The sequence below is a fragment of the Panthera leo genome, chromosome C1, assembly GCF_018350215.1.
Source record: "Panthera leo isolate Ple1 chromosome C1, P.leo_Ple1_pat1.1, whole genome shotgun sequence".
NCBI lineage: Eukaryota > Metazoa > Chordata > Mammalia > Carnivora > Felidae > Panthera > Panthera leo.
The window spans coordinates 50141145-50154719 of record NC_056686.1 but is presented as its reverse complement, the minus strand read 5'-3'; the positions used below and the strand labels follow the sequence as shown (position 1 = coordinate 50154719).

General features: G+C 35.7%; 1 protein-coding gene across 4 annotated transcripts in view; it reads left to right on the top strand.

Moving 5' to 3' along the window:
• The window catches only part of TM2D1 (TM2 domain containing 1), a 50825-nt gene that overhangs the window by 32005 nt on the left and 5245 nt on the right, over positions 1–13575 (top strand). For 3 of the 4 annotated variants that reach the window (XM_042951922.1, XM_042951921.1, XM_042951920.1), the window contains exon 5: positions 701–774. In XM_042951922.1, coding sequence (XP_042807856.1) covers positions 701–774 — 74 coding nt within the window. Of the gene's footprint in view, positions 1–700; positions 775–11168; positions 11223–13575 lie in introns of those variants that run through there. The other variant, XM_042951923.1, reaches the window with a different exon arrangement.

Below are 13575 nucleotides of genomic sequence, written 5' to 3'. Positions count from 1 at the left end.
TTTTCCTGGTTATTTTTTCTGTGCCTTGATAATCTTTATTTATTTGAACTTTCTATTGTAAATGTGTATTAAAACTTGGATCACCTATGTATTAAGTCTAAATAAATAAGTAAGGGTTTTAGGACTAAAAGATGTTCTATAATTCTGGTGTACTGAGATTTAAAGATTTATTCCTTTAGACCTTTTCTCTTAAGAAATTTTGTGAGATTACACTGAGGTGGTTTTTTTTTGTTTGTTTTTTTTTTTGAGCTTATTTATTTATTTTGAGAGGAAGGAAGAGAGAAAAAGTGCGAGTGAGGTAGGGGCAGAGAGAGAGGGAGAGAGAGAGAATCCCAAGTAGGCCCTGCACTGTCAGTGCAGAGCCTGATGCAGGGCTCGAACTCACAAACCATGAGACCATGACCTGAGCCAAAGTCGCTTAACCAACTGAGCCACCTAGGCAGGCATCCATACACTGAGTTCTTATTTCACTTTATAATATTTATTTAGGTGAACTAATCATTTTTTGTGTCTTTTTTATATAGAGAGTCCTTTAAACCTTTCTCATATTTTCAGGTGAAGATTTGATTTTTTAAAGTGTTAATTTTATATTCTTGATATAAAGAATTTGTGGTACAGTATACCTAATGGTTTGTTGGAAAACAAAAATTAATAGTTATAAGACTTTCCGAGTTTTAAATGAATTTATCTTCTTTTCTAGGTTTGTTAAAGTTTTGCACTGTCGGATTTTGTGGAATTGGGAGCCTAATTGATTTCATTCTTATTTCAATGCAGGTAAGTTAGTTTCAATCTAGAAGATGAACTACTTTTACATTCAAACTGTGATCTGTGATCTTTTCCTGGTATATTTTAGATATATTAGAAAGCACACTTTATCTCTTAACTCAGGCAAAAACACCCTGTGGGGCAAAGTATCCCCTGATGAGAACTGAAACTTCCCCCTCGAGCAATAAGAACTGCCCTGAACCAGCAAGACCCCACAGGATTGATCCCCAGACAGTGATCAACCTGACCTTTGCTGCCCCACCTTCATGTAACCACCCACCTTTGACCCACATTTTTGTGATAGAAATCTACAAATATTTCCAGCATTTTGAGAACCTAGTCCATCGTCTTACCAATGTTAGCCTCACTGAAATAAATTCCTTTCTTGTTTCAAAAAAAACAAAAAACAAAAACTAAGAATAAATATATTAGAAAGCAGTTAGGAATACTTTTTCAGTTTTTCTTTAGATACTAGATCTCAGGGATCATAGCTATGTTTCCAAGTAGCATTTCCCAACCTGTGTTCTACCAGTTCATAGTTCTAAAAGACGTAAGAACTTCATAAAGAAAGGATTCAGTGCTCAAATATGATTTGTAAATGTGAATTCAACTGAGATTTCTTTACCGGATAACTTCTAAGAGTCTTTATAATTTGTATTATGAATCTCTAATAGGGATTAAGATTATTTCTTGGATTTATTATTTATTTTCCTGGATGGTCACAGCCACATTGTCAATTATTATAATAGAATATTGATGGGGATCTGATATTTGCATATGAACATATATAGGCAGAAACAATGTTTGTGGTTTGTTTTTTTTTTTTAATGGACAGGCACTGTATATTAGTATTCTCTTGGTTGTAAATTACAGAAATTGAAATCCAGCTAGCTTAAGCCAGAAAGAAAAAAGCAATGTCCAGGAGGTCTGTAGAAAATCTAGGAATGAAAGAAAGAAAGAAAAGAAAGAAAGAAAGAAAGAAAGAAAGAAAGAAAGAAAGAAAGAAAGAAAAAAGAAAATCTAGGAATGGGTTGGTCTTGGGCAAGACTAAATCCATAGGATCAAATGATGTATTTGGGGACTCCCCTGACACTCATCTCTGCTTCTCTGTGTTAACCTCATTTTCTCCTGCTGCACTGGTGTGGAGGCAGGCAAGTTTGTGAAATGCTATCCTGTAGCATTTAAAAGGGCCACCAGATGTTTTACATTAAATTACCCTGAACTGGTGGTGGTTAACTCATGAGGATTCTTAAATTAGAGAAGGAGATAAATTTATCACAACAAATGTCACAAAACAGCATTTCAGTACGCATTTATGGAGCACCTAATGTCTTCAGCAAGTGTGTCATTATGTATGTAGAGCATCATCAGTTTTGGTCTTCTTTCTCATACAATATTTCCACTCCTCAATTCTGTCTGCTTCATGTTAATCCTTATGTTTTAAAAGAAAGTCAAAATCCAGGAGATTTTGGTAGCATACTGTGAGGAGGGTACCATACTGTGAGGAGGAGGCAGCATATGGACCAATAAGATACCAGAATTAAACAAGGAAAATATTTGGTTTCAAAGTTGGAATTTTCCTGTCTTTATTCATAAACATATGCCTAACCAAATATCCTGCCTTCTCTGACTGTGGGACAGGCAAGCAGGCATGAAGAGGCTAAGGTACTTGTGCACATATGCTTGGAAATGGATTTCTCACTTCAAATGAGGATCCAAGGAACTTAATGTATTATTGGGATTCTTTAAGATATCCATAATTCAATGTCTTTGAAACCCATTAGGTAATATTTTCACACTAGGTTCTTTCTTTGGTGACGTCATTGCTTTATAGCTTTATTTATATCAGATTATGGAGTTTTTTTGATTCAGCTACTGCTTTCTGGTACATGAATGCCTGAACTTTTGAGAACAAATAGTTTGTTTCTTAAAGATCTTGAATTAAAACTATCGCATTAAGAAATATTGAGGCAGAATTAGAGTGTTTGAATTTCTGCAGTAAATTTCTCTAAGTAAGGCATGTTAATAGGTATTGCCACTTTAGTTTTAGACCGCTTTCAGATTGGAGAAAATATAAGTTTTCAAATGTAGCCAAAATAGGAGATATAGCCTTATTCTACATGACATTTAATATACTTAACATGTGATGTTGACTGCTTTAGTTTTTAAGGATTATTTTTTCAGCAAATCAAGTGTTTTTAGTATAAATATTATAAACTATGTTAATGTTTTTGTCCCAAATATATTTTTTCCAATTTCTCATAGACCTTTTACATTTGTCCATCATCTTTTTGTTTATTCTCTTTTCTCATTCTCTCCATTCTGGTTTTTTTTTTTTTTTTTTCTCTTTTTGCCATTAAATATTGTTCCCCAGTGAATAGCAATGTTTTTCTATTGGGCTGTGATCCCAGAAACATATTGTGCATGAACTCAAGACCTATAAAAACATACTTGGTTCACAGTGTTTATAACAAAAATCTAGGAAAATCCTCTTTAAAAATATAGGTCTAGTTATTTCAACTTTGAACCAAAATAATATAAAGTATAATGTATATATTGCTAAAGTAAGCTTTACATGTCACTGTATTTATTGAAAATACTTTAATGAGTTTATGTAATAAACTTTTGAAGTTTCTTCTTTTTCTGTTCTTAAAAAGTATGGAAATGGCAGTGTGAATTAATAGTATGAAACAATACATAGAATTAATTCAGCTTTTTTGTGCATTCAACAAAAATCTAAATCAGTGATATGTGTGTAGCATACAGTCTTTCAGTTATAAGTAGCTGTTGTATATAATTACAATATATATATATAGTTATTTATAAGGCAGTTCTGAGGATTTTAATATAAACATTCTTTTGTGCTTATACATTTTTATATGTATGTCATGATGGATAGATTAGGCATTTAATTTTTTTATCAGAATAAGTATGAGAATATTTTGATTTCATTTAAACTTCTTTCCTTACTTACACAATTTGGACATTTTTAACAATACCAAAACCACTGATGTGGACTGTGCCAAACAAAAAGAAAAGAATGTTTCCTCTCTTAAGTGGAGACAAGATGGCCACAAATCAGAAAGATGGGGATGGGTAGAGGGAAAATGGAAATATGAGTTGGAATGTAGAAAGTTGTTGGAAGAAAGTACATCAGCGGTGCTTTGTGACAATTTAAAAAATTCTATGCATCATGGAAGAAATTACTTTCATTTTTATTCCTATTAGCATTACAGAGTATATCTCCTTAAGGGACTAATAAACTATGTAAATAGTAGAAATTCACAAAAGCAGCATAATGTCAAGACATTAATTAATTTTAAAAATGTATAAAATATCTTGTTAGTTTGGCATTTAATATAGATAATTTTTTTTAGCACTGCATTATATATTGTTTCTGTGTTATTTTTTTTTAACTTTCAAACACCAGGTTTGACTTTTCACTCATAAATTTCTTTAGAAAAAAAGAAAAGTTTTTGGGGCACCTGGCTGGCTTAGTCTGTTAAGTGTCCGACTTCAGCCCAGGTCATGATCTTGCAGTTCATGAGTTCAAGCCCTGCGTCTGGTTCTGCACTGACAGTGTGGAACCTGCTTCAGATTCTCTCTCTCTCTCTCTCTCTCTCTCTCTCTCTGCCCTTCCCCCTACCACCCCCAAAATAAACAAACATTTAAAAAAGAAAAAAAGTTTTTAGAATTCCCTATAGCACTGGTAGTTTGCTAAACCAAGAGTATGCCATCAGAAGTTTTGGCTGATTTGAACTGAATGCAGTACACCCTGTGAAAAGTGTGGCTGTGTACGAATTATGGGGAAAGTGAGAAGCTAAAAAAGATAGTTTTTAAAAGTGCTTTTTTTTTTCTTTAGGCCCTTAAAGCTCTAAATTTCCTGGTGTCACTTGAGAGGTAATAAAATAAAATTGGATACGATAAACTATAAATAGTAGGTTTTATGCCATCAGGGAAAACGGGTTTAGTGAGTACCAGTTAGGTATAATAAGTTGAGGTCCTGCGCTAGAGAAACTTATACTCTATCCCCAAAGTGGTCCGATAATAAGATCCCACTTATCAGAAATAAAATGTTTCCTTGAGAACTGCAGGCTTAAAATAAAAATGAGTTATCTTGATTTTATCTTGTTTAAATTCTTTGAATTTTACTAAAAATTTTAAAAACCTATACTTTTCAGTGTAGAACATAAGCAAGGCTTAAGTTGTTGGTTCACTTCTGTGTAAGCCAGTTTGTTTCGTCCAATGCCTAACCTACATCCTTGCCCTGGGACACACATACTATTGATCAAAAAAAAGGACTAACCATGTAATCACCCTAAATCTGTTACCAGTGCTGGAAAAGTGGATCAAAGTCCTTGATAGTTCACTAGATGTTGGACAGCAATATATAAAAAGCAGTAGACGTTTTATAGATCTTAGTTCTTTCAAATAGCTCTCTGTATTGTTTATTTAACCCTGGTGTGATTTATTGGGGAAATAAACTAGAAAACTGAGGAGACTAATAATTTGTGTAGCCTCTGCTCTGTCATGTGACCTTAACTAGGTAGATTTCACTTAGTTCATTTATCAGGTGGGCAGATTTTTATTTAGTGAATTAAAGGAATGTTCAAAAAGTAAAGAGTATCTTAAACTGGTTTTGAGAATCATCCCAAAGCTGTGTTTTCCTCAAGAGATATATAATATATGAATCTTACTCATTTCTTGAGGAATAATATTGATATTGGTTATTAAGCATTTATACTAACAAGTCTTTAAATCAGATGAAGTCAAGGGGTCTGAATGTATAACTTCTGGCACTATGTAGGAATTTTGGTGCTTAATTTATTATTTAAATGTTTATTTTGGGGGCACCTGGGTGGCTCAGTTGGTTAGGCGACCGACTTCAGCTCAGATCATGATCTCATAGTTTGTGAGTTCGAGCCCTACGTCGGGCTCTGTGCTAACAGCTCAGAGCCTGGAGCCTGCTTCAGATTCTGTGTCTCCCCCTCTCTCTACTCCTCCCCTGCTCATGCTCTGTGTCTCTCTGTCTCTCAATAATAAATAAATGTTTAAAAAAATTTAAATGTTTATTTTTTATTTTTGAGAGAGAGCATGCATGAGCAGAAATGGGGCAGAGAGAGGGGAACCGAGGATCCCAAGTGGGCTCTGTGCTGACAGCAGAGAGCCCAGCCCAATGTAGGGTTGGAACCCACGAACCTTGAGAACATGACCTCAGCCGAAGTCAGAAGCATAACTGACTGAGCCACCCAGGTGCCCTGGTGCTTAAATGTGACTAATCAGAGTTTTAATAGCCTCATATTAAAATTAACCACACGCAGAAGTCAGCTATGGACACAGAAATGTAATTTGACTTTTAAAAGAATATACATGTATTTTTGGGGGGAGAACTAGGATGGATACATATTGCATCATGATCCTGTAATTGCGGACAGTGGGGTCATTTTACTTTTCACCAGGTTAGTAGGTCTTTAGGAGATGATTTGATCTTGCCAGTATTGAACTTGCATTCTTAATATGGAGAAACTCCTAAGTGCATTATATAGAAAAATGGTGCATTGATAGAGTTGTATAAAGTGTTCTTAGTTTTTTCCTTTCCCTTTTTAGTTTCTGCATAACGTTTAAATTTGTAAAATAATTTGAGTTACCTAAGCCAGTATGACTTTGTTGACAATGCAAAGCCATTATATGCAAGGGCATAGATTTCTATTGCTGAAGTTCAGATATTGGAGTACTTACAGGTAACCACATTTTTTTCTTGAATTAATTTGTTTTTATTCGAATGTTACTTAAATATAGTCAAACAAAATACATTTTCCACTAACAAAATCAAAAGTTTACAAACAAAACTATAACATTAATAAAGTTCAAATGAAGTAAGCTCTTTTTTGATCTAGTAAAAAATAAATCCATATATAATATAAAATTTGCCATTTTAACCTTTTTTAACTTACACAGTTTGGTGGCATTAACTACATTCAGAATGTTGTACAACTGTCACCACAGTCTATTTCCAAAATTTTTCACCACCTGAAATGGAAACTCTGTACCCACTAAGGAATAACTCCGCATTTCCCACTCTCCCAACCCCTGGTAACCTCTAATCTACTTTCTGCCTGTATGAATTTGCCTATTCTAGATATTGCATATAAGTAGAATCATATTTTTGTCCTTTTATGTCTGACTTAGTTTACTTTAAATAATGTTCTCAAGGTTCATTGATAATATGGCATGTATTAGAATTTCATTCCCTGTTATAGCTAAAGAACATTCCATTGTATGTATATACTACATTTTGTTTATCCATTCATCTGTTGATGGATACTTGGGTTGTTTCCACGTTTGGGCTATGGTGAATAATTTTTGCTATGAATATTTGTTTGCAAGTATCTATTTAAGCCCCTGTGCAGTTCTTTTGGATGTATACCTAGGAGAAGAGGAACTTTTACATTAAAGCTAATTGAGGAGATGGGGCGCCTGGGTGGCTCAGTCGGTTGAGCACCAGACTTCGGCTCAGGTCATGATCTCACGGTTTGTGGGTTCGAGCCCCACATCAGGCTCTGTGCTGACAGCTCAGAGCCTGGATCCTGCTTCGGATTCTGTGTCTCCCTCTCTCTGCCCCTTCTCGGCTCACACACACACACACACACACACACACACTCTCTCTCTCTCTCTCTCTCTTTCTCTCTCAAAAATAAATAAATGTTTTTTTAAAAAAAAGCTAATTGAGGAGAATATCTTCATGACCTTAGATTGGTTAAATTTTTTTAAAAAAGATCCTCAAAACATAAATCATAAGGGAAAAAATTATTGAATATGATTACCTTAAAATTAAGACATTCTGTTTTAAAAAGAATGTCATGGACATAGACCAAATTAACACTTAATAGACTAAATAAAAGGATACTAGCAATAGGAATTGATATGTGGAATATACAAATAATTTCTGCAAGTTAACAAGATAGAGATCCTAATAGTTAAATGAGTACAGTAAACTAATAGGTGATTCACAGAATCACCTGAATAACTAATATGTAAAAAAATACTTCTGGGCAATTACTCTAAAAAATTTGTATTGCTTCCACAAGGGGACATGAGCAGAGATGTCTGTTGTAGCCTGTTTGTGGGAGCAGGAAGTTGGAATGAACCTAGATGTGAACACTGATAAGAGAATGGATGCATTCTCATGCTAGGCAGCAATTATAAGCACTTACCTAGATGTGCATATGCCATATGGAAATGTCTTAAAATTATAGCATACTATGAAAATAGTTTAAAACTGAACAAGATCCACAACAATATTATCTGAATAAATTAAAAAAGCATATTCAAAGAACATGTTTTTTTTTTTTTTAAATAAACATGTATCCAGCTCATATACCAAATTAAGTGTATGTTCATTTTTTTGTGTGGTTAGGTGTATGAGCAGGAATTAGAATTAGAATGGAGATTAGAAGATAAAGAACAAAAAAAGGCAGGGAATTTGGTGACCACTTAACATTCTTAACTTTAATATGTATTTCTAGGTTTCCTGATTTATTTTTTTGCTATAGACTTTGCATCTATAGAAAAGCCTATCCTTTTAAGTAAACAATTCAAGATTTTTTTGCACTTAAGCTGCAAATAAAATCTCATGGTGAAGACAATCAGAAACAAATTAAAGAAGAAATTAAATTCCACTCAATTCCTTCAAACCTCCACCATTTTCACAGAAGTAGGGTGTGGTAGGACAAAAGATACCCATGTTAAGTCCCTGGAACCTGGGAGGATTACCTTATTTGGGAACAGTCTTTGCAGATGTGATTAAGTTAAGGATCTTGATATGAAGAGATCATCCTGTATTATCTAGGTAGGCCTTAAATCCAATGACAAGTGTCCTTATAGGAGACAGAAGGGGAAAAGACAGACACAGAAAAGAAGGCATTGTAAAGACACAGGCAGAGATTGGAGTGATATGGCCAAAAGCCACAGAATGCCTAGCAATGCTGATTGCTCTCAAAAGCTAGAAGAGGCTTAGAAAGGATTCTCCCCTTAGAGTCTCTGTAGGGCGTGGGGCTGTTGGAGATACCTTGATTTTAGGTTTCTGGCCTTAGATCTGTGGGAGAGTGAATTTCTATTGTTTTAATCCACTAAAGATTGTGGTAACTTGTTATAGTAGCCCCAGAAATCTAATATAGAGGTATTTGACATGGCTTTCTTGTGGTTTTAAGGCTTCTCACGCAAGAGACGTTGATGCCCATTGTACAAAACAGCTTCCCACAGTGTAGTGGACCTCCTGTTTCCCTTCTTAGAAGATGAAGATTTGTAGCACCCTCCATTAATTGGACCCATAGATTTCAGAAATCTGCCCCAGCTTATCAAATGGAAATACATCATGGTATAGAATTTGGCCTCAGGCTATTTTATTTTATTTTATTTTTTTAATGTTTACTTATTTTTTGAGAGAGAGCACCAGCAGGGGAGAGGCAGAGAGAGAGGGAGACACAGAATCCAAAGCAGGCCCGTCATGGGGCTCAAACTCATGAACGGCAAGATCATGACCTGAACCGAAGTCAGACACTCAACTGACTGAGCCACCCAGGTGCCCTGGTTTCAGACTATTTCTTAGCAGAGAAACAGACTTATAATTTTAGGTTTTATACTGTGTTGTCAATGAACAAATGGACATAGGCCTATTTAGCTGAGTAAAAAAGTTCCCAGTATGGGATATTTTTAGACTTGTGATTTTATAATTAACAACTCAGTAATATACTCATTATAAAGGAATTTATAATTGGCACATATATTGTACATAAGTGTATATAAGATGCTTAAAAACAGATTTAATTTTTGATTTTGATGAGGGAATATGGATTTGAATAATTAAAAATTTTACAGCAGATAGTTTTCTTAAAAATTAAATCAGATGAACAATTTCTTCTTTGATGGGATAGTTCATAGAAGAGTATATTAACAACACCTTATACATGTGTTTATATTTAAATTGCAAGGTCATACAAGATGTAGAAATTGTAAAGTACCGTATAGATCAACTTATTCTGTTCCTTTTCATATGGATATGAAAAACTGAGATCCAGAGAAGATTCATCCTACAGCTAGTTATTGACTGCTTTCTCTTTACATTTTCCTTTCATCTAGTGCTTTCCCATAGTGACTTAATTTGGTTGTCTTTGGGGCAGCTCTTCCAATTGTTTTAGCAGAGAAAGTGCTGTGCTTTGGTGATCTGGTGGTAGCATGTAGGAGGCACTGAAAACAAGTGTTTTTAAATTTTTTTTTTAACGTTTATTTATTTTTGAGACAGAGAGAGACAGAGCATGAACGGGGGAGGGTCACAGAGAGAGGGAGACACACAGAATCTGAAACAGGCTCCAGGCTCTGAGCTGTCAGCACAGAGCCCGATGCGGGGCTCGAACCCACAGACCGTGAGATCATGACCTGAGCCGAAGTCGGACGCTCAACCGACCAGCCACCCAGGCGCCCCAAAACAAGTGTTTTTGACTATAAGTAACAGAACCTCAATTTAAATTTGTTTCAATACTATAGTTTACTATATGATATACCAAGAATCTAGAGATAAGGTAGTTTTAAGATTTATTAATTTTTAAAAAAGATTTATTTTTGAGAGAGAGAGAGGAGGAGGAGAGAGGATCTGAAGTGGGCTCTGTGCTGACAGCAGAGAGCCTGATGCGGGGCTCGAACTCATGAACCCTGAGATCATGACCTCAGCCAAAGTCAGACATTCAACTGGCTGAGCCATCCAGGCGCCCGAAGATTTAGAGTTAAAGGATGTAATAAAAGACTGTCCCCTTTCTCTTTCCTTTCTTCCCTCCTATTTCTCCCTCTCTCCTTCCTTCTTCTTTTTTTTTTTTTTTTTTCATGTTCAGGTCCTTTGGCTAGCATCACTTTGTTGTACAGTGACTTTCAGAGATAGACAAAAAATTGTTTCCTCTCACACATATCTTCTTAAGGGTGGCTATGCCAACAATGAACTTGCGTCATAGGTGGTTGGCTAGAATTAGATTCCACGCCCAGGCTGAACCAGTCTCTGGAAGGAGGACCGGAATTACCTCCCTAGAACTAGATGTGGAGGAGCTGAATTAACATAGTTTGAGTGGAGAGAAATGCTGTGATAAGATGACTAAGTTAGTTGCAAAGTTGGATCATGTATTAGAAGGTAATAAATGGTATCTTTGGGGGCTATCTTCTCTATAGAACAGAGGAAACAAAACTGAAAACATTATTATTTGTCTACATGTTAACTGCTAACTTTACAAGATTGTAAAACATCTGGGTCCTAAGAGAAGTAAGGGAGCCTCAGGTAGGCTTATTAGATGCATGTTATCAATAGGTCACTTAATCATATATTTTCCTTATTTCCAGCTTTGAATATTTTTTTTCAACAGGGATAAATGTTGTTAGGGGAGATGGCAAAGGAAGAAAAAGAATGGGATAAAAGGCCTGGTTCCAATCTATGCACATATTCCAAATCAGGTAGTTTTTGGCCTTGTGGTTTATTTCTACAGGCTGGGCTTTCCTTTTTCTTTGTTCCCCTCACACAGTCTCAAACCATGTTGTAACTCCTAGTCACCATTCTCTTTCTTAGTTTAATGCTCAAAGTAGTTTCCTCTGGGACCTGGGCCACTGAAAAGGCTTAATTAAACTCTTAAATAACATTCATAAATGTCAAGCCAAATGAATTTCATCTTTGGAAAATAAGTCAAAATGCATGACAGCACCTAGCATGGTATTTAGTACATAAGTTCTTTATAAATGTTATAGGAGTATTAACATTTATAGTTCACTAGTGTAAGCTCTTTGTTGGCAGAGATTCTATCTTATTCACGGTTGTGTGTAGAATGCCTACCACAGTGCCTGGGTGTTGTAGCAATTCAGTACTTGTCGAATAGTTTTAAAAGCCAAACTTACTATAAAAACGAAGCATGCTCTCCAGCAGTGTTCTTCAAATTCTGGTTGTATAACCCCTGAAATATATATATATATTTTTTTTTTTTTTTTCTTTAATCCCTACCCTCCACACGTTTTTAAGTTGACATTTAAGTTTTACATCATAAGTTTAAATAGTTGCAAAGGATGTAATTTCTGGTTTCCAAATATTGACATATTTAAGTAAAACTGTTACATCAATTTTAAAATATATCCAACAGAATATAAATACCATAGAATTTTAAATATCATTCATTTAAAAAAAGACACGAACGAACCCTTCGCTAACCATTATAATTTTTAGTTTCTTTATCTCCCAGAATTTTTTAAATTTTTATTTAAACAAATTTTTAAAATATTTATTTGTTGTTGAGAGAGAGAGATAGAGCGTAAGTTGGGGAGGGGCAGAGAGAATGAGTCACAGAATCTGAAGCAGGCTTTAGGCTCTGAGCTGTCAGCACAGAGCCCAACACAGGGCTTGAACTCCCAAACCACGAGATCCTGACCTGGGCTGAAGTCAGATGCTTCACCAACTGAGCCACCCAGGTGCCCCTCTCCTTGAATTAAAAAAAAAAAATGTTTATTTTTTGAGAGAGAGTGTGTGTGCCTGCTCGCCTGATTGGGGGAAGGGCAGAGAGAGGGAGACAGAGGATCTGAAGTGGGGTGTGCTCTGACATCAGAGAGCCCCACGCGAGACTTAAACTCATGAACCGTGAGATCACTACCTAGGACAACACTGGACGCTTAACCAATTTAACCATCCAGGCACCCCTCTCCTTGAGTTTTTACTTCTGGTTCCATTCTCCCAGAGAATTTTATCCTAATGTAATATATTTTTATGTTTGAAAAATCTTCTGATCATTTTCATGATCATGATTTTCATTATTCATTAAAATTAAAAGATTTAAAAATTTTCTGTAATTACTGGATTGTTGTCATTATAATTGTTGATATACTATCAAAACAGCATAAACATATTCTAAATCTAAGCAAATTATTATTTTAAGAGAAAGAGTGTGCATACATGCTTGCAAGTGGGGCAGAGGGCAGAGGGAGAGAGAGAGAATCTCAAGTAGTCTCCATACTCAGTGTGGAGCCCCACACAGGCCTCAATCCCGTGACTCTGGGATCATGACCGGAGCTGAAATCAAGAGTCGGACGCTCAACAGACTGAGCCAACAAGGCACCCCTTAGCAAATTATAAGCAAAAAAAGTAAAATGTTATTGGGAATACATCTTTTGAACAAGATGAGGCAGAGCATATGTTTGGACTCTTGATTTTTTGTTTTTGACTCTTGATTAAAGGTTTCCTGAAGTCCATCATTGTGCGTGATCTCTTTGTTTGGTACATCAGAGGCAATGTACCATCATAAGATTCAGGTGTGCTCTGATAGCAGGTGTGGTTTAATGTTTTCACGTTAGAGAGAGGACCTCGGGGAGAGGGGAGGGAGTGGGGAGCCAGCACGACATCTCCACCATAGCTTGGTATCAGTTGGGTCACTTTTACAAAGAGTATGGGAATTAAGGATCTCAAAATTGATTCCCTTAAAACCATCTGGGTAACTATCTTGGTAAGTCTTTGTGTATTCCTAAGGCCACTGTTCGCAGATTGCCACCTTGAAGGATAATTTGTAGAGATCCTGTCAACTGGGTTGTCAGAAATGTGATTAAGTGGACAAGATGACTGTAATGAGCATGTGTTTTTTTCTCTCTCTTCCATTCCATGTGGTTTCTGGAAGGATTGTCAGTCACATTCCCTCACCTCTTACAGGGAGCCTGGCCTAGACAATCATATTAATCCTATTCCCTTGACTGTAGTAATTTGTCCAGCAATAGGCATAAAAAACAAACAGATCAAAGTCCTTC